Here is a 27314-nt window from a genome sequence, read left to right on the forward strand (position 1 = left end):
CTTAGGTTGGCTCCAATAAAAGGCAACTCCAAAATGTCTTGGGGGGGCACTCAGCATCACGCTATCCGTGCATTCCTAATCAATAAAATGCACCAGTGTGGCGGATGGAGTGGTTATGATGGTTACGGTGGTTATGGTGGTTAGTTATGGTGGTTACGATGGTTATGGTGCTTATGGTGGTTCTGGTAGTTATGGTGCTTATGGTGTTTATGGTGGTTATGATGATTATGGTGCTTATGATGGTTATGGTGCTTATGGTGGTTCTGGTAGTTATGGTGGTTATGGTGTTTATGGTGGTTATGATGATTATGGTTCTTATGGTGGTTATGGTGGTTATGATGGTTATGGTGTTTATGGTGCTTATGATGGTTATGGTGCTTATGGTGCTTATGATGGTTATGATGGTTATGGTGCTTATGATGGTTCTGGTAGTTATGATGGTTATGATGGTTATGGTGGTTCTGGTAGTTATGGTGGTTACGATGGTTATGGTGCTTATGGTGGTTCTGGTAGTTATGGTGGTTATGGTGCTTATGATGGTTATGGTGGTTATGGTGCTTATGATGGTTATGATGGTTATGATGGTTATGGTGCTTATGATGGTTCTGGTAGTTATGATGGTTACGATGGTTATGGTGCTTATGGTGGTTATGGTGCTTATAATGGTTATGATTGTTATGGTTCATGTTATGTTCTAAAGTTGGCTTGACAATTAGTGGATTTGGATCTCTCCAGGCTGACACATCTCTCTATAGATTCATAAATGTTCACACTTAGGATATAAAACAATAGTTGTTGACGTGTAAACAACTATTGCTGCATGATGACATAATATTAGTGAGTTTCCTGTATATCATAAAAGCTTTTAATAAAATGAACCTCGACCTTATTGCATAATAAGTTTCATATTATGATATCTGTTCGCCAGGCCTGTGACTTGAGCACAACTCTGGCACCATCTAGTGGCGTCAAGCTGTAACTGCATGTGGTATGAGCCATAGTCCAGTTATCGTGGACTGATCGCTCATCTGAGTTCATTTATGGCATCGAAGTGGGTGCTTTAATTAGCGTCACATGCTGCCATGTGACTGCGTGTCACTGTGGAATAAAGTCTTCTATAAAGAAAGGGTCTTTGGGGATGAATGCAGCATGAAATGTTGGCGGTTCCTGCACAAAAGCACACACAACAAACATGTTTTTCTTTCGGGGTGTGTCTGGCAACCCGTGGTTTCCGTCGGGTCTCTCGGTGCCAATTAAAGCATCCTGCGCTGCACACTTGGAAGCAACGTAAATTCATACGTGGTTGGCTTTTGCTTCCGCAGTTTGCGTTGTTCTTCACTGCCGTTTGCCGCACATCTACAGCATGTGCTAATTGTGCCCCCCCCCCCCCAGCTCTACCTGTTGATTGAGGGTGGGAAATACTGCGTGTTGCCACAGACACATCCCGATAGGTGAGCTCTCCTGAGAGGGAGCGCCTTGGAAGAGGTCCTCCTTGGCGCTCACACCTGCGGCGCGGCAGTGCGCACGACGAGAGACCAAGAGTCTTGGTGGGGGGACGCCGGTCGGTCAAATGGACTTCCTTTAGTGCCCTTTTGATGGCTTGCAGTTTCCTGGCCCGCAGTCTGGATCACACTTGACCATAAAAGCCGCTTTAAGTCGCTTGCGGAGCCACTTTGAGGCGCCCAGATGGGTTCGGAGAAGCCCAACTTCCTGTCCCAACCTGTGGTGAAGAACGTCTTCATGTACCGCAACGGAGACCCGTACTACGAGGCTCGGAGGATCGTCATTAACCAGAAGAGAGTCTGCAATTTCGAGACGCTGCTGAGAGAAGTGACGGGCGGCGTCAAGGCGCCTTTCGGAGCGGTGAGGAACATCTACACTCCCCGGGGAGGACACAGGGTGGACTGCCTGGACGGCCTCCGGAGCGGGGAGCAATACGTCGCCGCCGGGAGGGAGAGATTTAAGAAGTTAGAGTAAGTTGTCAACTTTTATCCTGCGTCGTGCGTCCCTTGGGTCGGTTGGCCGCGCTGAGTCACGGCTTGGAGCAAACAAGATCAGGAGAGGCTGCTGCTTTGCTGGGGCCTAAAAATAAGAGCTCTTCCTGCAGATGCCCCTAATGGGATTTGCTGCATGGAAGTGCGGGTGCTGCGGCACTAAATCGAGTTTGCAGCAGGCTGTGGAAGCTCTGGTAGCGTGGAGCTCTAGCCAGCATGGTGGCCTTGCACAGGTAACACCCGGCAGGTGAGGCATCCATTCGGCATCACCGTGCTTGGCTGCTGCTCTCAGCAGGACCAGCCAGAATAAACCTTCTCATGATGCAGTGATGAAATATGATTTCACACGTCTGACAAACCTTCATGATGGACTTGATGTGAAACCTCTCGCCTGGAGCAGCGCCATCTTGGTAGAGGCTGGCATCCGGATGCCGATGTTCAAGAGTGCTGATGGATGGCAGATGGATGACCTTTTCAAAAGGTCATTCTGACTTTTCACCTCCAAAAGTAGTTGGAAGTTGAAATGAACTACGAACGTGAACTACTCATATTTGTCATACATTCACTCATACATTATGATTTTTCCTACATTATTGTAGTCATCATATGCAAATAGTATGCAAATTAGATGATGATGTCATCTAGCAACTCCCTGCCATTCTAGGACAGCCAATAGTTGGCTCCAGTGGATATGATGCTTGCTGCACATTAGCGCCCTCTAGGGGACAGTGTAACCATTGCAAACCGTCCCTTGAGTTCTTTCTGTCTCTGGTCTGGAGTTATTTACAGATTGGTTCCAGAAAGAAGAGGATGATGCAAAATCTTCCATTTCAGGTAAGCCAAACTTTCTATTTGACGTATTTTACCTTTTCTTTGTTCCTTAAATGACGTTCCTTTTACTGCCAAAAAACAAAAAAATATATAATAATATATATAATAATATATAATATATAATATAATATAATATAATATAATATAATATAATATGTATAATATGTATATAATACATATACCGTATTTTCTGGATTATAAGTCACTCCAGAGTATAAGTCACACAAGGCCAAAATGCATAATTAGGTAGAAAAAAAACATAATTTATTTTCCAAACTATTTGACCAAAACAGACATTAGGTCCTCTTGGAAGGCAGGTTCTACCAATAAAAGAATAGAGAACAGGCTGAATAGGTGGAAGATATGCTAACACAATGCTTATTCAGCTACACTAAATATAAACATGAACACAAAAGGTGTCCAGTGTTTATGGAACATAAACACTTTTTCATGTACTATAAGTTGCTCTGGAGTATAAGTCGCAGGAACAGCCAACCTATGAAAAAAAGTGTGCCTTATAGTTGTGAAAATACGGTATAAAAGTGGGTTGTGTCAAATGTTTTGATGGGATGGCATTGCGGGTCTCATCAGCACCACTTATATGTCACCATGCTAATATATGAGTTATGTGGAAGACGTACCGTATCCATCCATCCATTTTCGACAGCTTATCCTCACTTGGGGGGGGCTGCAGCCTGTCCCAGCCGAGAGGCGGGGTCCACCCTGGGCTGATGGCCAGCCAATCCCAGGGCACATATAGACAAACAACCGTTCCCACCCACATTCATACCTATGGACAACTGGGCGTGGCCAATGAAGCTAACACGCATGTAGGAACCCACACCTACACGGAGAACATGCAGACTCCACCCAGAGATGTCCAAGCAGTACTGATGTACTTCTGCTATCGAGCCAGGTCTTCCTGACATGTACTAGGTAGTCCCACATAAACAAGCTGGCCTCGTACTGCCATCTAATCGGCTGGTTTGAGGGACCCGGGGTCGGATCAGGTTCTTGTTCAGGTCTGAGGACCACATAGAGTTTTTCTGCTGTCCATTCAAACCGTTAGGAAAATGTTCTTTGTCTTCTTGATTTGGTCTTTCCTCCGTGAGCGAGAAGCCCGTAATCACAAAATCACAAAAGGATTTTTGTGTTACTTGATGACCTCTTAGCATTAATGGTGCCAATCATCTAAAAGCACCCCCACCACTCCCACCCCCACCTGACTGATTGTGTCAATCAGTGTTAAGAATGCTTAGCTGTTCCAGTCGGTGGCTTTTCTTGGCTTTCTATGAAGAACATAGCATCAAATGTCAATATTATGATGTTATGTTGTATTGTCTTTTCTACATGCTACATGCTAATAATACTTTATATAATAATACTCTCTAAAAGTACTAGAATGCCCGCTGACAGTGTAGACAGACAGTAGACAGTAAAATATCTCATAGGATAGAAACATGTTGGCCCAAGGAGTTGAACGACCTCGGGGTTCAAGGGAAGGAATGTCGGAAGGTGAGGTCGCCAGGCGGATCGGCGTGGCCTCCATTTTGATGCCGACCCTGAATCGATCTGTCGAGGCCAAAAGGGATCTGAGCGGAAGGCAAGGCTCTGAGTTTACTGGTCCATCTACGTTCCTACCCTCACTTTTGGTCAGGAGGTAGTGACGGAAAAACCTACATCGAGTACAAGCACCCAAAGTGAGTTTCCGTCATCGGGTGTCTGGGCGCCCCCTTGGAAATCTCATTTTACTCTCCAGAGTAAAAGCGCTGCTCCCCCGCAGAGAGAGAAGCCATATGAGGTGGCTCGGGTATCTGGTCAGGATGCCTCGAGGCACGTCCGACTGGTGGGGGTCCTCGGGGAAGACCCAAGACCAGTTGAAGAGACTGTGTCCCTGGACCAAGAGGGAAATCTGGGCTGGATGGATGGATGGGTGCATGGGTGGATGGGTGGATGGATGGGTGGAGTGATGGATGGGTGGATGGATGGATGGATGGATGGATGGATGGATGGATGGATGGGTGGATGGATGGATGGATGGATGGGTGGATGGATGGATGGATGGGTGGATGGATGGATGGATGGGTGGATGGATGGATGGATGGATGGATGGGTGGATGGATGGATGGATGGATGGATGGATGGGTGGATGGATGGATGGGTGGATGGATGGGTGCATGGATGGATGGATGGATGGATGGGTGGATGGATGGATGGATGGATGGATGGATGGATGGGTGGATGGATGGATGGATGGATGGACGACGTCATTGCCACTTTACATTAGCTGTTAGCGTTATTAGGGTTTTCCATCCAGGTTGTTGCCTCCGTTGCTAAAGGGCACATGTTGTTGTGGTGAAATCAGAACCCAAGAGGACTCATAGAGGATTTTATTATAGCACCTCCCTTATCGGCCTTCCTCATAGGAGCCCAAGGTAGAATCCCAGTGGATTCGCCATACGATCCCCACATTGTATTAAAAACAGCTTGTTTCTGTGGCTTTCATTGGCTAACACCGACCCTCTTGGCTTGGAGGAACACACATTTTAGTTTCGGGGGTGGACACCACTGATATATGCTTCCAGGTATGCACCCCCCACATATATTTTTTCATGTTTTGCAGGCCAAACCACTCCCACCCAGTCGGATATCTGTGTCAGCCAGATTCCTGAAACCAATTAAAGAGCCGTGTCCCATCTTGTGAGTTCCGTTATTCCTCATGCAAACATGACATAACTATTGTGACACAGATTATTATTATTATTATTATTATTATTATTATTATTATTATTATTATTATTATTATTATTATTATCATTATTATTATTATTATTATTATTATTATTATTATTATTATTATTATTATTATTATTATTATTATTATTATTATTATTATTATCCATGTTTATCTTGTATGCATCAGCACGCAGATACGAATGTGCCAGTTCAATTTCATGGTAATACCAATTCATATAGAACGTAATATTAGCCGAGCTGGACATGACCGGCTGATGCACCACATGAGCTGTCGAGTGAGTAGAGCAGCCTCCACGAACCTAAGAGCTTCGCCATGATGGTCTTCTCTTACCAGCGTGGTGGCCAACGGGGACACCCTGAACCCTGCGATCAGGCTGCTGGTCCACCAGAGGATGCTGAGCCAGTTTGAAAGAATACTGGAGATGATCACAGAGAAGATGGGTCTGAGAGTCCTTGGCGGTGTGAGAAGGTAGATCTTTCCATTTTGATTGTGCCGTGATGCATTTCCCACCAAAAGATTCCTGACATTCCCTCCTTCTCTGGCGTAGTCTTTTTACTTATGACGGCCAGCCGGTGAGCGATGGAACTCAGCTGGAGAGCGGTCAGCTGTACGTGGCCGTGGGCAGGGAGAGATTTAAGAAGCTCTCCTACAGTGACCTCCTCTTCAGCAAACCTCGCGGGGCCCGGAGAGTCAATGGGTAAGCAATCCGTGACTCTGCATGAATTCTAACTCGCACTGCAAAGCCTGAAGCCAAACGGAGTTTGGCCATTTTGATTTTTGGTGCATTTCTATGGTTTTTGCTGAGTTTTACCCGACTGACGATGTGCTCTTGCAATACCACAGGGGTGACGTTTTATTTTTTATTTATTCATATTCATTTGTTTGCCCTTTCCTGTGCAGTAGTTCAGGAGTAGAAGACTAAGCCTACACAAAACCATCCAGTCCATCCAATCCACAACTAAAGCGATTGATTTCTTTGGTTGCAGAATGAAGATGTGCACCCTGCCACCAATCTACAGATTCCCAAAACAAAACGGAAATGTAAGAAGTATCTTTTTGCCACATGTATTCCAACTTGAGGTGACATTCTTTTACGTATACTCAGTGGTGACCTCCTGTTTTGAAGTATTATTTACCTTTTGTAGGTTTATAAATCATAGCAATGTTTTGGGCTTGTAATATGTTGTTTTTTTCTACTTTTTTAAATTTATTGAATTTAACGACAACCCAGGCTCTATTTGTGAGACCAGGTCGTGCCTAGGCCGTGCCAAGGGGGTGTGGCTAGCGCACTTTGCAAATTTTGTGAACGGCGCAGCGCGGCGCACCCACACATCCGTCCCTCAGTGGCAAGGGAGGGAGGGAGGAGAGAAGGCATGAGAGGGTTTAACACAGCCGACGTCTTTCGTCTGACATCAGATGTGATGAGACAACCAATCCAAGAATGTTCGTGCTGGTTCAGACGCTTAGTGGTTGCTGTCGTTGTTTATTTCACTGAAACGTGCGCAACACTCTGAAAAACCTGCCTGCGAGGTTTTGGTGACGTGTGTTCACAGTGCGCCTGTCAGCCATTTTACTGCTACGCCGGGTGCGCTTTGCCTGTGCCGAGAATAGACCAGGTTGGAGCTGGCGAGCTTTCAGCGCACCTTCTGAGCACTGTTTTGTCACAAAATGTTCACTGCGACAAGCTGAAAATGTGGACACCTCCCGTGGTGCGCCGCCACGCCCATCTTTTTGCAGCCCGGTCTACCAGATTACCACTGCACGGGGTGCGCCACCTTAGGCTGCGCCACGAAATTGTGTTAAATTAGACATATTTTTTTTATGGTTGTATTTTGTACATAATATAGTTATTATTGTGACTATATTATTCATACTTAGAAGTGATCACTATTTCTGTAGTGTTTGGCACACGAATTGATGGCGTCTGATTCCTCCAGAGCAAGTCAGGGGGTCGGCACGGTGACAGCGGAGGGAGTGAATGGAAGGCCTCGCCTCCGAGCCACAGTGGCAGCAACAAGGAGCACCTCTCCTCCATCGTGAGAGAGATCTCCCAAGCCAGACTCCTCTCCCTCAGGAAGAAGAGGAGCGGACAGAGCGTAACCTTGGGCCTCTGTGACAATGGTAATACACCAAAACACACGTTTTATCCTAATACTTTTACTAAATGTAAAAATCACTAAATGTCGACCCATCTGCCATTCCTTTCTTTGCTTCCACTTACATGAAATTGATCTCGCTGTGCAAACGGCCTCAAGTCTGATGATGTAATGCTCATACCCTGGAGTCTTAGGTAACCTGCTGCGTTCCTAAGTGGCCACTAAGAGGCGCTGTTGCTCTGCGCCAGCTAGAGGAAGGTCTGGCTGGCATGATGACATTCAACACTTTTACAAGAAACACATTACGTCATCTTCACTTTGCTCTCATAGCGTAAATATGCCCACAATTCCGGTTAAAGCACGCTCATTTGAAGTTTACAGATAAGGGGACTCGACAGGCTACGGATGACCTTGGTGTGACCTCTAATGCAGCACCACTCGCACAGCATCATCCATGCTGGCTGTGTTGTCATCTTTCATCAGCCTTTCGCCATTTAAGAAAAGGCGTGTGCGTGTTTCTTTGTTAAAATGCTTTAAAACGTTCATTTGAGGCATCTGATTGTTATTAGAATTGCAGAAGACTACGTGACATTTACTGGTCCCCTCGGGGGGCACTGAGCAGACCCCACACTAAGAAAAGCAACCAGATCGCTGAGAAAACAACATTCTAAACGAGTCCATCCATCCATCTTCTATGCTGCCTGTCCTCACTGACGAGGGGTATGCTGGAGCCTACCCCAGCTGACTGTGGGAGAGGCGGGGCCACCCTGGACTGGTGGCCAGCCAATGGCAGGGCACATGGGGACAAACAACCATTCCCACTAGAATCATTAGAATCATTTTAAAAATTATGAAAATGAAGAAAATAAACATTAGCAAAGAAAGTAGTAATGACAAAAAATAAAAATAATAATACTATCAAATAACGAGATAAATATTACATTTCAAAAGAGGATATTTATCTTTGATGTCATAGTTTTGGTCCAATTTAGGGCCCCACTAAGCATGGCGTTCAATAGCCTCGACGTTCAGTGATCCGTAACGTATGTCAACTTTTCCGAGGTGTTATTCTCTCTTGGAGGAAGCCCCCCCCCCCTTGGCCCCTCAGATGGGAAAAGTAAAAACAAAGCCAAAAGGTACAAAGACAGAAAGATGTCTGACTGGCAGAGGTTGTGGAAGTAACACAGCAGGAAGATGCTGTGAAGCTCGACCCTTACAACAAAAAGTTAGCATGCTAAAAGTCATGCTAACGATATTGGTGACCAACAGGAGGCGCTGGGGAATAAATAGAGAAATGTGAAAGATGACAAATAAGATACAGCAACCCTGAATTTGATGATTATGCGTCCGTGTGACAGCCAGGTCACCTTTTGTGGGTGCCGCCATTATTGGCTGTCAATCAGCTGGTGGGGGGGGGCAAGGGAAGAAAACAATCCAGCGGTTTCTGCTGGATGTCTTGTAAAGCATCCGACTTTTCTGCTTCATTAGAGTGAACACAGATGCAAGTGACAGTGAAGACAGCGGAGTGGGGGGGGGGCAGTGCAACAACTCATGCAGCAAAGGTCATTCAGTGTGTTTTTCTCTTTCTCAACCCCCCCCCCCCCGTTTGATTCTGGAGACAAATTGAAATGCAATCGGGGTGTTTTTCCCCCCGGTTTTCTTGACTTCCACTTGATGAGCAACGGCAGCAGAATGAGTGGTTTATTGGGAGGATGTGTTCAAGCTGTAGTGTAGTATAGCGAAAGGGATGTTATGTAAGGTGAACATAAAGAGGAAGGCAGATGGAACCTGGAAACGGAGTGCGTGTGCAATCAAATATGATGAATAGCCCGAGTGTTGGGGAGGGAAAATGCATGAACGTGTTGAAGGCCAGGAGATGCTAAAGGTTGGATAATTGCCCGTCATTTGGTTAATCTCTCCATTTGGAGTCATCAAAGCAGAAGTGAACTTGTCTGTGCCCCTTGCTGGGACCAAATTGCTGCTCTGAAAATCAACAAAAGAGCCTTTTAGCTGAGGAAGAAGAGGCCGGCAGATATGACCAAGATGAGGGGAAGGTGAGGTAATGGAGGTGGAGAAGCAAGGATGCCGTCTACTGCTGTACAGACGGACAGACTGCCATCTTGATGGAAGTGTGATTTGAACACGACACGCATTGGTTATAATGCAGTTGCACTTCAGGCTTGGTAAGGTCCCACGTTTGCACAGCCACTCGTCGATTTTTGTCATTTGGTCCCCCATCCTCTTTTTAGAACTTCTAAAGGCCAGGACCTGGATTGTGTCGTGAGTGAACAATTTTACAGTGTGATCTCATGCAGAGGAACCTTGGGTAGCTTCATTCATCTCTTCCAGAAGGTCCGACTCTAACCGAAACGTACTCTATCCAATGTGTGGCTGGACAAATATCGACTCATTTCGCCAACAAATGTGTTGATTGTTGATATATTTTAGTGACGGGTAGAGATTTCTTCCAGTTGCACTGAAAGTAGCAACACCAACCAAAGTAAAGAGCAAACCTTTGTGGAGACATTTAAAAGATGGAGTCTTCACAGGAAACCACAAAGACCAAATCTGCCATTACACTTCCTCATATCATCAAAGCCATTGGACTCAGAGATGGCTGGTATTTTAGTATTTGACATTCAAGGGAGGAAACCCAGTCAGGAATAGACCAAGGTCTACTTTGCAAACGTGTCTGTGAAGACATAATACGGCCCCTTTGTGTCGGACCTCTTGGAGGTACGAAATGTGTTGAGTGACGTTCAAATGGAGCCGGTTGGGGCAGGGCTGGTTGTGAAGCCTCAAGGACATTCGCTCTACACAAAAACCTTTTTATCAACGCGGCCCCACCTTTTAATGCAGCAGGAGCCAATTCAATTTACCGTATGTCCCAAAATGGAGCCGCATTATGTCCACGAGCCTTATTTCCTTTCTGGACAGAAGTGGAAGGTGACCACGTAAACACAACCTTTTCTAAAATGTAGACCAACAAAAACACTTTATCCATACAAGGGAAAACTGGCTTTCCCGATGGATGGAGGGATGGAGGGATGATGGATGGATGGAAAGATGGATGGATGGGTGGATGGAAAGATGAATGCATAGATGGATGGATGGATGGATGGATGAATGGATGGATGCATGGATGGATGGATGGATGGATGGATGGATGCATGGATGGATGCATGGATGGATGCATGGATGGATGGATGGATGCATGGATGGATGGATTGGTGGATGGAAAGATGGATGCATGGACGGAAAGATTGATGCACAGATGGATGGATGGATGCATGGAAAGATGGATGATGGATGGATGCACAGATGGATGGATGGATGGATGGATGGATGACATCTTGCTCTTTGGGTAAACTTACTATAGAAGCATATCCAAAATCTCCCAAAGGGAAAACAAGTCTCACACGAACCCTTATGGGACAATAATAATAATGATGATGATGATGATGATGATGATAATTATAATAATAGAAGTGACTTCTCTGCGACTTAGAGTAGTCAGTGTCCAGGTAAGGAAGCACCATAGCTTTACTGCCCCCCCCAATCTAAATAAACACTCAGCGGTTCTCGCTATGCCGTGCTAATGATAACCCTCACAGTTTGTGTTTCCTTCAGTGAACCGCAGCTGCTCCCCAGCATCAGCAGCACTCATGCAGCCCCAGGCCATGAGACCATGAGACCATGAGACCATGAGACCATGAGACCATGAGACCATGAGACCATGAGACCATGAGACCATGAGACCATGAGACCATGAGACCATGAGACCATGAGACCATGAGACCATGAGACCATGAGACCATGAGACCATGAGACTACTGCCACCCCTATGCATGAGGGCAAGAAGTAATTATCTGGCCCAATCGTCATAATTATCTATAATTGCAACGCTGAATTGGACTCCTGTGACCTTCTTACCTTCCTCATCTTGTCCTCCATTTCTGAATTGTAAAATCTCAGGCATGTTGAACTTTCCACTGTAGTTGAACCACAATCCAAAGTGTGTGTCATAGAATGTAAATGTAAATATAATCCAAAGAAGCCTGCTGTATATGTACACGTACGCGTGTGACTTCTTCAACGCTCAAGTCATCCAACCAGATCAGCCAAACGCTTCTGGTGTCATAAAATGCGATCCTGCCAGAGGGAATTATCCATGTTAGCATATGTAGCTATAGCGCCTGTCAGAGGGGAGCAGGGCTGAAAACGGCTTTGGGAGACGGGGGGCACATCCCCAAAGACAAATATGGCGCGTCTGTGTTCAAATGAGGATGAGTGACGGCAACATTGACATATTTTGTGTGTAGGTGTGTGTGTGTGTCTTGTGTCGTACTGGAAAAACATCCATCCTTCCCAATTGTCCTTCCTTTTGCTTCCTTTATCCGGCCTTTTCACGGCAGCAGTAAAGGTTCCCCATGACCCTTTGATGCAGGATTAGGGGATTAAAGTGCGGGGTGGCGGCGCTAATCTGCCACATTAATCTGCTAACAAGTGTTTCACATGTGACACATAACTGGGTAAGTGTGACACGCGGAGTGGAGGCTCTGGCGCACATTTTCCTCATGTCTGTCATTTTAATCTAGCCTGCCGTGCGGAGAGATACTCTGTTGACTCTACAAGGTTTGTTCAAACGGCTTTTATGCACCGAGGGCAAGATCTTGCAATTAAGGAAGATGAATGCTGGAGCGGACCAGTCATGGCTCTTGACGGGCATCTGTTTTGCATAACGCGGCATTGACCGAAATACAAGCTTACTGTCAGGAAATATGCTTTGTTATGTCATGTTTTATGTCAATTATTTCATTTGATTTGACCTGACTCATGGTTTTACAATTATACTGTACATACTGTAAGTACTGTACATACTGTACATACTGTACATACTGTACATACTGTATGTATTTACGCCCCAACACACATCGACATGCTATCAAGGCTGGAGGCCTAGCGTCCTCCACATGCTTATCCCCAATTCCAAGAGCCTTGGGTGTCCAGGCATCTTAGTTATCTTGTGGCTTACCTATTGTGGAGGTCAAAGGTCAGACTAAAGTTCCAACGGAGCGGTAGACTCCGTGTGACTCTTGGGGGCGCTACACGGTTCCTCGGTGTGCTGTCCTAGCAGGCGTGGCTTGCCTCGATGTGCCTGAGGTCATTGTGTAAACGTTTTGGTGATTTTAGAGCGTAGTTACCATGGTTACCGAGTTACAGTAAAGATGAACGCTTCCTTTCCGACTCGCTTCTGCTGTATGCTCCCAAGATGAAACGATGAGCCAGCGGTATTATTAACGTGATGATAATAATTTGACATTTAAGAATGATAGATGCAGAGGATGTGATCCTGAAAACCCTAACTTGACCGATATGCTGAATGCGCTCATCATAAGTATTGCAATCCCATGAAGTACATGTAGTAAAACTGCAGCGGGCATCGGTGTGCGTGAGCGAGAGACGCTAGCAGATGGAGCAGCAAATCCATCAGCGTTTAAACGCAGCAGATGGATTTGTTTTTTTCTCAGCGTGTCAAATCAGCGTAAACAAGCCGAGAGTCTCTCGTGGATTCAGGATATACGCTCATGAAATGTTTTAACGGGACCCCGGTCAGTGAACGCAGCCTCACTTGCTGAGTGGCAACATTTTTTAATTGCCATTCAGAGTTAGCGTCCATGTTGTTTTACACACCACCATAACTCAGCCGTGCGCTTGGTGGAGTCGTCCAGCCGGCGTAAACAAGAAATACACTTTGGGCTGCATGATGATGGCGGCCGGTGATTTAGCTTCATTAAGTGCGACATCACGACGCCGCTGCGTAAACTGGGGAGTTGAAGTCATAAATGCAGAATTAGCTTTTGTGTGTGTGTGTGTGTGTGTGTGTGTGTGTGTGTGTGTGCTTGCTCTCAATGCGATGACATCACTGCTAGTAAAAACATCTCTCAAAGACAATGCAGCATTCTGGGAAACTTCTCACTTGGTTGCATGATTGTGAGAGCGTTGTACCTGCATTATCTCGCTAAACGTTGTGAAGCGACAGGCCACGCCTCCGGTCACACTTTGCCTCCACACGGCAAAAGTCGGGGGCAGATGCATCGTTTGAATGTTGGACCGTAAGGATGGGAATGAGATTACAGGCTTTCAGTTCCGTGATGGTTGGGGCCCTTCTTTTGAAAATAAAATGCTAACATAAAATGCTAACATCCAGCTAATGTTCCTGGAAACATCTCCTTGTGTGCTGGCTCTTGAAAGGAAATACGTTGATCAACCATGCGTTGGATGTGTCAATCACAATTGATCCACACAGTAAAGGAAGTACCAAGAAATTCATGGAAATACTTGGAACCAAAACACATCTACTCACCAAAGATGTCCATTTCCCCCCCAGCCATGGTGGGTGTCTTATAGGCGTCAAATACCTTTGCTCTGATCAACCAATCAGAACTGGTGTGAGAATGAGAAGATCTCTCAGAAGAACCCGAATAGATGACATTGATATTGCAACGCATAGAAGTGGAAATCTGTGTTTTATTGTGTCTTTTCTAACTGATCATTCAGCAAGTATTGCCCAATTGTTACGTCCTTGGTTGACTTGACTGATGTGTTCTTTTGGCTTTGACTGACAGGTCTGCGCAGGCTCAGCCGACACGGTGTGCGTGAACGAGGGAACATTATTTGACCTTCTCATGAAGATAAACACACCCACGTGTCACCACACAACTATTTCAGGGTTGCAGTGCAAAGTAATCCAAAGTCTGTCATGGCCTTCAATGATGGACCCGTTTAGCTTCTCATCTCCTTCCTCCATGCGCTCATCGCTGAAAGAATATGAGCTACTTCCATAAAATATTCTTAAAGAGCTCTGTTGTTATTACCGTAACGTTTCATCTTCCAACGTAGTTAAACCTCAATCACTTTTGCTTTTGACATTTCTAAACGTCTTCCTAAACTCTCTCATCTCCATCAGGTCCATTCCTGCTTCCGCTGCTAAATGAACAAGTGAATTAATTCCGACATGAATTGGGAATTAGGAATTAGGCTGCTCTATTTTGTCTTTCTTGTGTGGTTCATTCCTGATTTGAAACTCCACATCCATGCCGTGTTTTCAAACACGTGTGTAATTACGGTGTTTATCACAGCCAAAAGTCGTATTCCTCGACTGGCACTTGGGTTTGATTCCGCTCAGGTCTTTGATGATCTTTGGTGTAAAAGCTTTGTTTTAGAATCCAACAAACTGGCTTTCCCTTATTGATTGGCCGAAATCAACCAGCCAATTATTAGTTGTTGTGTTGCAGAACGATGTCTTTATTCTTGGGTTGGCGTCGTGCTATTTCCATAAAGTATATAACTGATCCAAACCCAAACACCGAGCATGACAACCGTCATGGCGTCGTGAAAATGCCCCCAAGTAGAAATAGCCGCTCTTCCAGTCAGGTAACGCAGGTATTGCAGTGTGAACAGAAACATGGTGCAAAGGCTGGCCATTTCAGACCACTAATGGTGATGGTTTGTGGTCACCATGGCGATGACTCCAACTGTGTTTCACAGATTTCAGCCAGTTTTCCAGCAATGGGAATTTAGAGGAGATATTCCAAGGTGAAATGATGATGTATTGTTTGTTTAATGTGAGCAAACACACACGTACGTCCATATAAAGAGTAGATGGCGGACATAAAGCAGAAGGAACCTGACTCATTCCGCACCGCTGAATATAATGACAGCATTCATATGACATTTACGCTTTTCATCTGCCTCCGCCTTTCAGCTTCCCTGACGTGATCCTTCCCCTGAGAGCTTTTAAAATGTTTACTGGGTCTCCCTGGAACAATTCCATTGTCTGAGCGTGTTGTTTACTTGCATGACATTGGGGGTGTTTTCCTTCCTGGCCACCGGGTGTCGCTCTTGTGCCGTGTCTGTGTATACTTCAGGGGGCGAAGGAAAACAGGATACATGTTATTCCATGACTGTTATCTCATTCAACTTGAGAAGAGAAGGCAGTCAGAACGGATGAGAACTTTAGGCTATCAGGTTTGAGGACTACTCAGAACACGAAGTGGTCTTCAAGATTTGAAGTACTTGGTCTTGGCTAAGAAGATAAATGGAATCATATTTAATCAATCATATTTGTCTGGATTCACACCCCCCCCAAACCCCCCATTTTCTCTCTTTGTCCTCAGATGACCTCGATTCAAAGACTGAGGATGGAAACGCTGATAGCCGATCTCCTCAAGACCAGCCGGCTGAGGAGGTACGCTAGTGACCATGACACACCAGGAAGGGATGCTGGTGCAATGCCGTCTGAAAGCATGCATTGTTTTGGCTAAACTGCCAATGTGCAGCCTTTCATCCAACATTATTATTATGCATTATTATATTTTTGGTTTCCATATTATATTCCATAGTGTAACTAACTGTCCATGCACACTTTTAATATCATTCAGTTCATCGTGGGGGAAGTGTGTGCCCCTAAGTCCTAGCGTGCGAGCGATGATTGAGATGTATTTATGTATACTGTATATTTATGTATACTGTATATTTATGTATACTGTATATTTATGTATACTGTATATTTATGTATACTGTATAACGTAAGGATTTCTTGCTAAACAACCCAAATACTATGAAGTGGTACAACAAGTTGTTGGTGTGATGTTGCAGGAACCTACATCAGATGATCCAAAAGCATCAGTAGACAACGGTGAAAAGGCTGAAGAAAGGAAGGACGCCTCTGATCCAAATACGGCTGACAGGGACACGTATGGTCGTAAAGAAGAACAAGCAGATAAGGAGACGCATGGTCAAGCAGAGGGACACACGGAGGAAGAAACCGGGGCAGCAAAGACTGAATATGATGAAGACATCTCTGAGGAGCAGGCAGGGAATGCCAAGGAAGTGGAGGTTGGGAGTAGAGAGGCCTTAGATGACGGTAAGGATGACTTAGATGACGGTAAGGATGACTTAGAGGAGAGTAAGGATGACTTAGATGATGGTAAGGATGACTTAGAGGAGAGTAAGGATGACTTAGAGGAGAGTAAGGATGACTTAGAGGAGAGTAAGGATGACTTAGAGGAGAGTAAGGATGACTTAGAGGAGAGTAAGGATGACTTAGAGGAGAGTAAGGATGACTTAGAGGAGAGTAAGGATGACTTAGAGGAGGGTAAGGATGACTTAGAGGAGGGTAAAGATGACTTAGAGGAGAGTAAGGAGATTCCAGATGACAATGAGGAGGCCCCGGATGAGAGAAATGAGATCTCAGATGAGAATAAAGAGGTTTTGGAGTCTGTTGCACCCGAGAGTGAGGGCAAGAATGAAGATGTCAGTGTGGCAGCAGAAGGTCAGGATTCAGATGAGAGTTATGAGGACAAAGCAGATGACGTTAAAAAGCAGTCTGTGGATGAGCGCGATGATGAGGATGCTGATGAAAATGAGGAAAAGCTGGCAGAGGAGCGTGAAGAGGAAGTCGCCAACGATAATGAAGTCACAGACGAGAGTAAGGATGAGAATAAGTCACCTCCATCTTCTGAGGACCAAAACATGAAGAGTAATACCAAAGATCACATTCCTGACGATGACGATGATGATGAGGATGATAATGAGAACAAAAAGCAAAGTGACCAAGAAAAAAGTCAATAGCAGAAGAAGAAATAAACGGAGACCGACGCTGATTCCTGATTTCTTTTTTTTTCTGCATGTTTGTCATCCTTCAACGTTTGAGATGATGAAACAAATGCAATTAGTCAAGGTCACACAAATGAACATGGAACTTTCCATTATTAAGGGAGGAAACAAACCCAAAGGTCCAAGTCCCTGTGTGAAAAAGTGACCCCCCCCCACCCCAAAGCTACAAAATGGTTTGGCCACCCTTGGCAGCAACAACTTCAATCAAGCGTTGGCCATAACTTGCAATGAGTCTCTTCCAGCTGTGGAGGACACTCCACAGTGACCCTTCCCAGGTGACCCTTCCCAGGTGACCCTTCCCAGGTGACCCTTCCCAGGTGACCCTTCCCAGACACTCCTGGGAAGGGTCACCACCTTTCCATGTGTTCACCATTTGTGGATGATGGCTCTCACTGTGGTTCTCTGGAGTCCTAAAGCCCAACAAATGGCTTCATGGACTTCAATTCATCATCAATTCAGCAGTTGTGTTGTCATTGACTAAACGAAACATAGAAGTGTGACAAACACGCAAAAAGTAATAAATCAGCGAACAGTTCACACCAGCGTGCAAGGAATGCTTGGAATGCTAACATCCAAAGGAGTCGACTACGGAATGAAGATGCTGGGATGTACTGATGGTAATCTACATTTAATCAAAACAACAAGGCAGAGAAGTAGGAAATAATCAGAAAATAAAACCCGATTAGCTTCAGAGCTAGCGTTCATGTTTTCTAGTAAACCTTAAAAAAGAAGCATTAGCGAGCTAGGAAGTCAATGCTAATCGTAGCACGATGTTGCTTTAACTTTGAACGTGGACTGTTGAATGGTGCTCGGATGTTTGGAAAGACATAACGTAACCATCAGCACCTTAGACTGGTGATGATGGTGATGATCTTTAGCTGATGATGCCAGCGAGTGCTTTCCTGTTGATAGAACGTTTGGTGAAATCTTTACTTATGAAACTCATGTTTAGTATCTAGGAATTAGTACGCTGCGTTAAGTGATTAAGTGACTTATTCATTGAAGAGAGCATGTGTGCTATTTCCTGAAGCTAAAGAAAACGATAGTTTCACTAAACAGCGACCTCACACTGTAAGCATAAAAAGATTCTACATGACATTACGATATTACAATTTCAGATAAGATAAGATCATTTCAATATTTTCTCTGTAAAACCGTTTAACCACTGAGTGCATGAATCTGTTGATGATGATTAAACGGTTTGGTTAACTTGAGTATTATTATGAACGAGTGTGTGTGTGTTGTGGGGGGGGGGGGGGGGGGGGGTATCAAACAAGACATACAGGACATGAACCTTTTATCCCAAATGAATACAAGCCATTCAGGATCAGTACAAGCCTGAAGTTGTTGTCAGGGAGAAGATGATAACGCTACTGTGTGTAGTTTGATGTAACAAATATGCATATTAGCGCTCAATAACTTCATCAAATCTTAACTTTAAGCATTGGAGGTGGAAGCTGAAGGAGAAAAATACAGTCTGTTATCTGTGCAGTGTCGGAGAACTCAACTGCGGTGTGTTCAAGGACCGTCGGACAAGTGAGAAAGGTCGGATGGAACAAACCAACATGCGCATGGAATGTGATGTAGTTATTGACATTTTTTTGTATGTGTCTTCTTTGATTATTATTGCACCTGAAAGTTTCCCACGGCCGCTACGGGTGTGTGGGCGGGGTCAAACAGTCTCAGAGAGTGACTCCTTGCCAATCAAAAACATTTTGGCCAAGTGTCAGAGCGTAAGCGTGTCTTAGATTTCAGCAATAGTAGAAAACGCAGCCTGCCCCTCCAATCAATGGAACATATCAAACATGTCACGCATACGTAGTCCGTACTCGAGCCAGCCATCCATGTTCTATACCCCCCCTCCCTCCAGGCTTGTGGGCCGGTGGACGCCTGGCAAAAGAAAGGAGGACAACACCCTGAATGGGTCACCAGCCCAAAGTCGGCCAGGGTGGGCTCCTGCGACCCTGAACAGGATAAAAGGCAGAAAACTGAAGGAAGGAAGGCCGGTCGCTTCTTAATTCCATCGAAAACCAAACGTGAGGCCATCGGCAGCCATCTTACCATCAAGCGTTATTAGATTCCATGTGGGCGATGGCCTCGCTGTCTCTCACCAGCAACTTTTCTTTTTAATTTGCCATCCGTGCAGTCTTGGTGCTCGTGAGTCATCATTGCGCGTGTCGCCATGAGTCACTTCTGACTGCTCAAGGTGATCGTCCTATGGGGGCTATTTCCAAATATGCCATCCATTTTGTCTTATCTAGTGCAGGGGTCCCTTTTAGCGTGTGCTTGGCGGAGTTAATGAGACCCCGAATAACACACTTATTATTCAGTACCGCCCCTTCCAAATGACCTTCCTGATGGATTGCGGTGAAGACTTGTAGTCTAATGAAAGCTTGGAGATCGTTGCTTCATCAGAATGTATTGCCAACAAAGTAATGGAGTGTAAGAGAAGCAGTTCACGTCCTGGAGATGAACTGGAGATGCACAATGTGTGGACAGAAGCACAGTGTCACACAATGTTGGCCTGCAAATATTTCACTTTTATTATCCTTGAAAATAGACATAGTGCATGATGGATATTTATATACTCTTATTATTCTTCTTTCCTATTGGGGAATGCACACTTAACGTACATGGGGAGGCACACTCAAGGTCTAATGAGTCGAATTAAAATACAAGATTCAACCTGGAATAACATCTTTTTTTGGTAGTTACAGCGAAAATATACTCAAGATGGAATCCAGCCTTTGGTGGATGAAAGGATGAATACAATTAATACACAATTCACAGCATGGAACTACTAGTGAGCACATTTATTGATCACTCGCCAACTCCCTGACTACAATGGGGGTGCAATGGGGGTGCAATGGGGGTGCAGGGGAACAAGCCTTTGAACATCTTGGTGTTTGGTCTGGAACAGCTTCCGCATGATTGGGTAACATTTAAGATGTTGATCGTTAGTTGAATAGTTAGTGTCTACGAGCATAGCCTTGTGTCGGTGTGAAAACAAACCATATTGAACTTGGCGAGTGAAGGGGGGGGGGTTGTCTTCATAAAAGTTTAACTTATGAAGGTTCTCATTCCTAATGTGGGTTTGCTTAAGGGACCTGCAGCAGTGATGCAAGAAAATCACGTGAAGACAACTAAATGGCAATTGGAAAGGAACTATACCGTGTTGTGATTCTAAAGCAGTATTGCTCAAACCGTTCTTAAAATTGTTGTTCCCGACCACTCCCACTAAGCATGCTGGGTATCTTCCTCTTCTGGCACCTTCTGAACTTCCGAAGTCAAACGCAATCCGTTAACAGACATTGGTCAATCTATGATGTGCTTGACGTTAAACAGGAAAGGACAGATATAGAAATAAAAATGTCCCCATGTGTCACCCAAAACTTTATTGATCACACAAGTGTAAAGGAAGCTGATTGGCATTCATAGTAAAATGTTCCATATGCGTCATGGAGGTTTGAGGTTTGAACTCTTGACTTGGTGTATGAGATGATCAATGAGTGCGTTCTGCTTGCTGATTGGCTGCACCTTTATGGAATTTTGTCCATCATGTGAGACATGAAAATACGTCTTTCACGTTTTGTGCAATCCAAAGAAAGAAACACGAAATGAGAAGCCCGTATTGCACTGATAAAACCTTCTAAAGATAATTGCCAAAACGTGACCTGCATATGAACCGAACTACAGCGACATTGTCATTGTAGGAGCGACCGCAGAAGAACTACTTTTCTGGTGTAGTGACACAGTGCCTCGGGCCATGACCGACAGGTAACGTCAGCTACTGGAGCTTCTGCATCGCCTGTGAGTTTGGATAAGTTAGTACGTCATACGTCATAGCTAGATGCTCGTTAGCGCTCAGGCCATCAGTCGGCATCCAGCCAGAGCAGACATTTAAGTGACTGTTTCATTATGGTTTTTTCTTGTGCTACATGCTAACGCTATGAGAATGACTTCATGTTTCACTAAAGCTGGATCTGCCTCGCACCCAGCAACATTAACTCTGGGGGGTGTAAAGGAGTCTGCCATGATTGGTGGAAGCAAACGTTCTCTTTATGCCCCTGTTTTTGACGGACGTAGCGGTCGTTATGATGGGCTCTTTGGAACCGAAGCCTAAAAAAGGAGCACCAGTAATGCTTAAAATGACCAAAATACGGCAAATACTGTGAAGTATTAAAGGTCAGCATGAATGTGCCTGTTTCTACATGGTCACAAACATGCGGGGGGCTTATGGGCGGAATAGGTGAATCCATGACACTGCATCATTAGCTACCTCGTGCTAGCAGTTTTCACGATTTACAAAGCGCAGAAAAGAGAAACGTGTGTTCATGTCTCACGTAAGGATTGTGGATGATGGGCAAAATCCCCAAAAGGTTTTCATTAAGGCAAATCCACAATAGAATAGCATACAACTGTTATGGTTATACAGAATAATCCTTGTCCCGTACTGATACTGTATTTTTCTGGCCTACAATTAAGATATGCCTTTATTCGTCCCTCAGTGGGGAAATTTGTAATAGCACTACGGTTTTCTAGTGCTCCATGACTAATGCTTTTATTTGGGAACTATGACAAATATTCATGTTTTGACCAACAACCTGTGTGCCCATGAGTCTGCAAACATCGAAGGCAACAGAAGATGCGAAATAAAGCGTCATCCAATATCCAGGACCTTTCCTTACATTGCTTGGTCTTACAAATCCAGCCAGAGGTGCCGAAGAAGACGAGGTGGAAGATGTGACAATTGGAAGTTCAGACGATGCTGCCTAACTTTTCCAACAATTCCTTGTCGCTATACATATGTACAGTATAGAGTATATACTGTACATACAGTATACAGTATCGTGTGTAATGCTGGTGACTTTGAGTGGAAAGCCTGACTAGCCTTCTACGTTGTGCAGCTGTGACTGTTTCTGGTCTTCAAATGGACGTTAATCATCAATAATGCCGGCTCTTCCCCTCAAACACAATGTGGCGCCATTTTAAAAAGATGTTAGCTTGTTCAGTAGCTGCGTTCTATTGATTTATTCTCGGCTTGCTTTGTTTGTCGTCTTCTTTCCTGTGTGGGTTGGTGGCTAGCGCTTACAACCTCTCTGTGATGCTAAAGCCGTCTGGCACACATGGATGTTTCATTTTACGTCCACGCTAAACTTTGTCATCCTGATATTGAATCGTGTCAAACAAATGGAGGAAGGTGAGCATCAGTCATGCAAGGTGACCATTTAGGTGAAGACACCTGGCATTTCTGACATACCAAGTACAGTAATCCCCACGTGGCCCTTTTACGTTCCGGTGGAACAGATCCCAGCCAGCTGTGTTTGTGAACCGCACCCCCAGCCTTAAGACGCCCCCCAGAACCGTCCCTCGGCTCTCATGTAGCTCATCCACTTGACAACGTATTTGAAATTCTACCCTGTTTAGGTGCTCCGCACTCATGAATGACAATATAAGACGACTGATGACCAGATGGAACTGGAGTCACGGTGTAGAAGTTTCACCTTTTTACCTCACAACAACTAAGAAGCGTTCAAGGGCCGCCAGACAAAGTGGGATATCTCAACGCTTGGCAAAAAATGACAGCAGTGAAGTATAAAGACATAAACATGTAAAAGGTGGGGGCTTTTGAACGGTGGTACGGATGTATGCTGTACATCTTACCGGTATTATCACGTAGTTACACATTAGTACCCGCCTAGGTTTTTTTTTAACAACCTATTTTCTGAAAAAAAAAAAAAAAAAAAAAACAAATAAAAAAAAAGTTTTTTGGCCAAAAAGCCCTAAATGTTCAAGGCCGTGAATGCTGAATGTCGAATGTGCGGGGATCCACTGTACACTCACCCCCAGTTGGTATCCCATTACGGTACTCAACATACACCCAGTATTTGTACCCCCCCCCCCCCCCCTCCTTCAGCCAGACTGCTGTCGGGTCTCTGGTTTGGGGCTGACGGGCTGGATGTTCTGGACTTTGGAGAGTGTGACTGGCACCTTTCCTTCCCCGGGAGTTGGTGCTCTCATTATGGGCGTGCCTGTGACGGAAGCCAGGAGTGGTGTCAGCCATGTTAGCCATGAAGGACGCTGGAAGGCACCAACATCAGGAACAACCTTACCAACTGTTGACTGCAGATCAGCCAGCCTTTCCTTGAACTTTTGTTGCAGATATAATTCCTCTTTGGAGTAGCTTTTGGCAAACGCAGACAACAGGAACCCGACAGCCATCGACGTTCCCCCCACACAGAAGAGTACGGCCCCCGTCAGTTTGCAAACATCCAGAGCACGGTTGAAACTGACGGCCTGGCTGTTGGAAAAAGAGAGAAGTGTTGTTACGTCCCGTAATTGTATGAGCTACTTTTGCTTCACCCGTTGTTTTACGTCCCGGTTTTGAGGGTTCTTCTTTGGTTGGTCCCCTGTTGTTGGGGGGGGGGGGGGGGATTATTTCAGTTATTCTGGAATTAAATACTTGATTAACTTCGGCCTACCAGTGTGCCACCCTTCCCTGCCCGGGGTTTTCTTTTGTTTACTTTTGTTACATCGAGTCTTGGGACACGATTCAGTGTAATCAAGTGGCACGGTTTGGATGGGCCATGCTAGCATACAAGCTAATAAATATATCCAACATATCAATAAAAATGGCAACAAACGGCAGTCAGGACTCCTAAGTACACAATCCCGTCTCTGAGCCAGTATAACTCCAAGGCATGTTGTCGGGTACCTGTCCACAAAAAGGAGATCGTCTTCCCCAAACGCTTCAATCCTAGCCGGAGTAGCATAGCCCACCACGATGACAATCAGGCCAGCGAACAAGATCACAGTGCCAAACGCGAGACAGACCTGAGGTAGGAAAAATCATCAAATATTTTTACATGTTGTTTTAAATGTCATGATGCCAACCTACGTTTCTGCTTGAACTTGCTCAAGGTCAATCTCACCTTCCAGAGTAAAGAGCTCCACCTGCTAGGTGATCTCTGAATCTGAAAATCTTCATCACGTTCCCAGATGGAGGCTGTGCACTCCTCGTAAAACTGGATAACAAAGACATTTTCTATCGTTCATTTCCGTTCTTTGAGTAGACGTTTGTGATTGAGTTCTACCTGGTGTAGGTAGGAGCGGACGCCATACTGCTGGTAGTTCCCGCTGACTTGGGCTTGCTCGCCATACTCAGACCCACAGATCTCTGAGCAAGACGCCATCCTTCACGTCTGTCTGCCTGCTTGAGCAAACACAGATTGTAATGCATGGCTGACGCCGCCCACGCGGCTTTGCTGCCTGCATGATTAGCATCCTCATATTATACATCTACGCACCAGCGAGCACATTTAACCCCTCCCACTCGCTAGCCAAACGTTAACTAACCAACAGACCGTACATATGCAAGTGGATTGAATATTAATGATGTGTTTTGGATTGTTGAGAAATGATTATACGCACGAGATGCACTATTGTCAGACAAGTTCAGACATGCACTTTTCTTTCATACATACAACATTTAATATAACGTACATGTACTATGGACAAAGGTCGTCAGTCAGAGGTTGAACGGGATTAGACGAGTGTTGCTATGTCACCACGTTAATATAATAACAACATTGGATCATTCTGTGAGGAAATTTGGTGTCTTGCTGGAAATGACGTAAGGCTCATGTTAGTTTGACACTTTGATGGGGACACATATTCGGGGTTAGGGTCGAGCCCCCCAGGTCCTTTATAGACCAGTTGAAGTACCCTTGAATGAGACGGGTAGCAGTAGCTCAGTTTGTAAAGATAGGCTTGGGACTCCTACACGGCTCAATTAGGACCGCTTGATGGAGGATCTTGGCGCAACCCCCCCCCCCCCCCCCCCCCCCCCCCCAACTGCTTCAAGGAGTTCCATAGCTGCACAACACCCTCACTTTCACATGTCTGGGATTTGCCACCAATATTTTTCCCCCTGAGGTGCAGTCCAACCCTGGTGGAGACTGGTCTAGGATGCTGGTTGGCTTGCTTTGTATCTCCAAACTAACGTTCTCCCAACAAATATTGTCGATGAATTCATGTATTCCATGACTCACGATGTTCTATGCTTTTGTCAGCTTGCAGAAATATCATCTGCTATCCCTGTTCAGCTGAATTAACTCAAGTAACACAACAGAAGGGCTAATATGCTGTGGAGACATGGAAATAGTTTGTCTTGGTCATTACTCATTGATTTCATCTTGCTGGATTCAATCAGTATAATTTCATCCCAGATAAAAATAGGTCCGGTTAGAGGCAAAAGTAATTAAAGCAATTGGGGAATGGTTACTAAGCATGTTGGTCTAATTTGAATTAAATGTGGACACCAGGCATGGCTGAGGTGTGGATGGACCCTTCTTGTGTTATAGTCATCCAAAACATCAACATTAGCAGCAATGGGACAAGCAAATGAATTACTATATAATACAAACCAGTGAGGTTGTATGGCTTCATATTAGTGTCCTGATTTAAGTATTGTGCACCTTGGATTTGACCAAAATGGTAGAGGAAAAGAACGTTAACGTGGATTGGGATTGTCAGATGTCCGTCACAAGCAAGAAAACCTGATCTATTTGCTCAAAATGACCTGATCTATAAGAATTTATTGATAATGTTGCACCCATACCCTAGTGAGGATAAGCGGCATAGAAATGGATGGATGGATGGATGATGGATGATGGATGATGGATGATGGATGATGGATGGATGGATGATGGATGATGGATGATGGATGATGGATGATGGATGATGGATGATGGATGATGGATGGATGGATGGGTGGATGGATGGATGATGGATGGATGGATGGGTGGATGGATTGGTGGGTGGATGGATGAATGGATGGATGTTGCACCCATAAACTTAATGTCATTATTTCAGTATTCCATGGAACAGTAAGTCACATTTAACACGGTCTTGATAAATGAGTGCTCATTCCAAATTCCAGGAAAACTGCATTAATACATCACTAAAGGTGTGTAGCAAGGACAAGCTTTTCACTAAATAACTAAACTCTGTTTGGATTACAATCAGGTCCTCGTTCAAAAAAACAATACAATCAAAAGATTGTGAACGTAGAAGTCGTTGTGAGCTGGCCTTGGTGCTGAACGCCATTACGACCCCAGCATGAAAATATGCCTACGTCACAGGTGACGCTCATCTGAGAGCATACAGTACCTCTATGAGGTAACCCCATGCATACGTGCTTCCCAACCCCCACCAGACATAAATAGACACACATTACGTCCATCAATTCCATTTACAGTCTTTGCATTCGCCAGACTTCCTGGCCAAGCTGCAGTCGACGGTCACAGAACTGCAGGGTTGGGAGGACGTTAGGTTGCTCTTTTGTATCTCATCATTACATCCCATCTACAACATGACAACACACACACATTCAATGCAAAACTGCTCACGACCCCCCCCCCCCCCCCCCTAAATAAAATACCGTTGTTACGTTATGTGAAAGACGTAATTTTACACCATGCCGACGGAACGACGATGTTGGCAACAAGAGGAACAGTTTGTTGTAGCATGAAAATGAATATTTGGAAAAACTGCAACCCAAATTTACCCAAATGTACCAAAATTTACCCAAATTTACCCAAATTTACCTGTCATTAGCAGCTCGGAGACTGATCACTCGCTCCTGCTGGCTCGGCCGGCTCCCATCACTCTGAAGGCGCCTCTCTCTCTCTCTCTCTCTCTCTCTCTCTCCCTCTCTCTCTCCCCCTCTCTCTCTCTCCCCCGGGTCTCTTGTTTGTGTGCATGATTCAGAAGCTCTCGTCTACTGCGCATGTGCCAGTCCCATGACAACGTGATGATTCAGAGCTATATAGTGTATATATATATATATATATATATATATATATATATATATATATAAAACCAGGCAATAACTGGATGGGACTGGCAGGGACACTCATTCAAGATTCAACAAAGCAATGCATGAATGAGAGA

At 44.9% G+C, this 27314-nt stretch overlaps 2 protein-coding genes across 4 annotated transcripts; one reads left to right on the forward strand and one right to left on the reverse strand.

The window, feature by feature from the left end:
- The first annotated feature begins 1440 nt into the window (after positions 1-1440).
- Positions 1441-18527, forward strand: LOC131105301 (uncharacterized). Of its 2 annotated transcripts, none has more exons than XM_058053285.2 (9): positions 1441-1973; positions 2774-2828; positions 5449-5525; positions 5917-6051; positions 6131-6280; positions 6570-6624; positions 7521-7704; positions 15860-15930; positions 16341-18527. In XM_058053285.2, exons 1-9 carry the CDS (start codon positions 1687-1689, stop codon positions 17313-17315), a joined length of 1989 nt encoding a protein of 662 aa, XP_057909268.2. In that variant the 5' UTR covers positions 1441-1686; the 3' UTR covers positions 17316-18527. The 2 variants fall into 2 exon arrangements, with proteins under 2 accessions (XP_057909268.2, XP_078646607.1); XM_078790481.1 differs by having other exon boundaries at positions 1831-2241.
- A 1357-nt stretch (positions 18528-19884) lies between these two features.
- On the reverse strand, positions 19885-27104 carry nrsn1 (neurensin 1). Of its 2 annotated transcripts, none has more exons than XM_058054027.2 (6): positions 26969-27104; positions 24455-24570; positions 24293-24385; positions 24076-24194; positions 23474-23661; positions 19885-23392 (listed from the first exon to the last, which is right to left on the reverse strand). In XM_058054027.2, exons 2-6 carry the CDS (start codon positions 24551-24553, stop codon positions 23274-23276), a joined length of 618 nt encoding a protein of 205 aa, XP_057910010.2. In that variant the 5' UTR covers positions 24554-24570; positions 26969-27104; the 3' UTR covers positions 19885-23273. The 2 variants fall into 2 exon arrangements, with proteins under 2 accessions (XP_057910010.2, XP_057910011.2); XM_058054028.2 differs by having other exon boundaries at positions 24455-24573; positions 26969-27053.
- Between the last annotated feature and the right edge of the window lie 210 nt (positions 27105-27314).

The sequence above is a fragment of the Doryrhamphus excisus genome, linkage group LG5, assembly GCF_037039965.1.
Source record: "Doryrhamphus excisus strain RoL-2023G ecotype Guam linkage group LG5, RoL_Dexc_Guam_v1.1, whole genome shotgun sequence".
NCBI lineage: Eukaryota > Metazoa > Chordata > Actinopteri > Syngnathiformes > Syngnathidae > Doryrhamphus > Doryrhamphus excisus.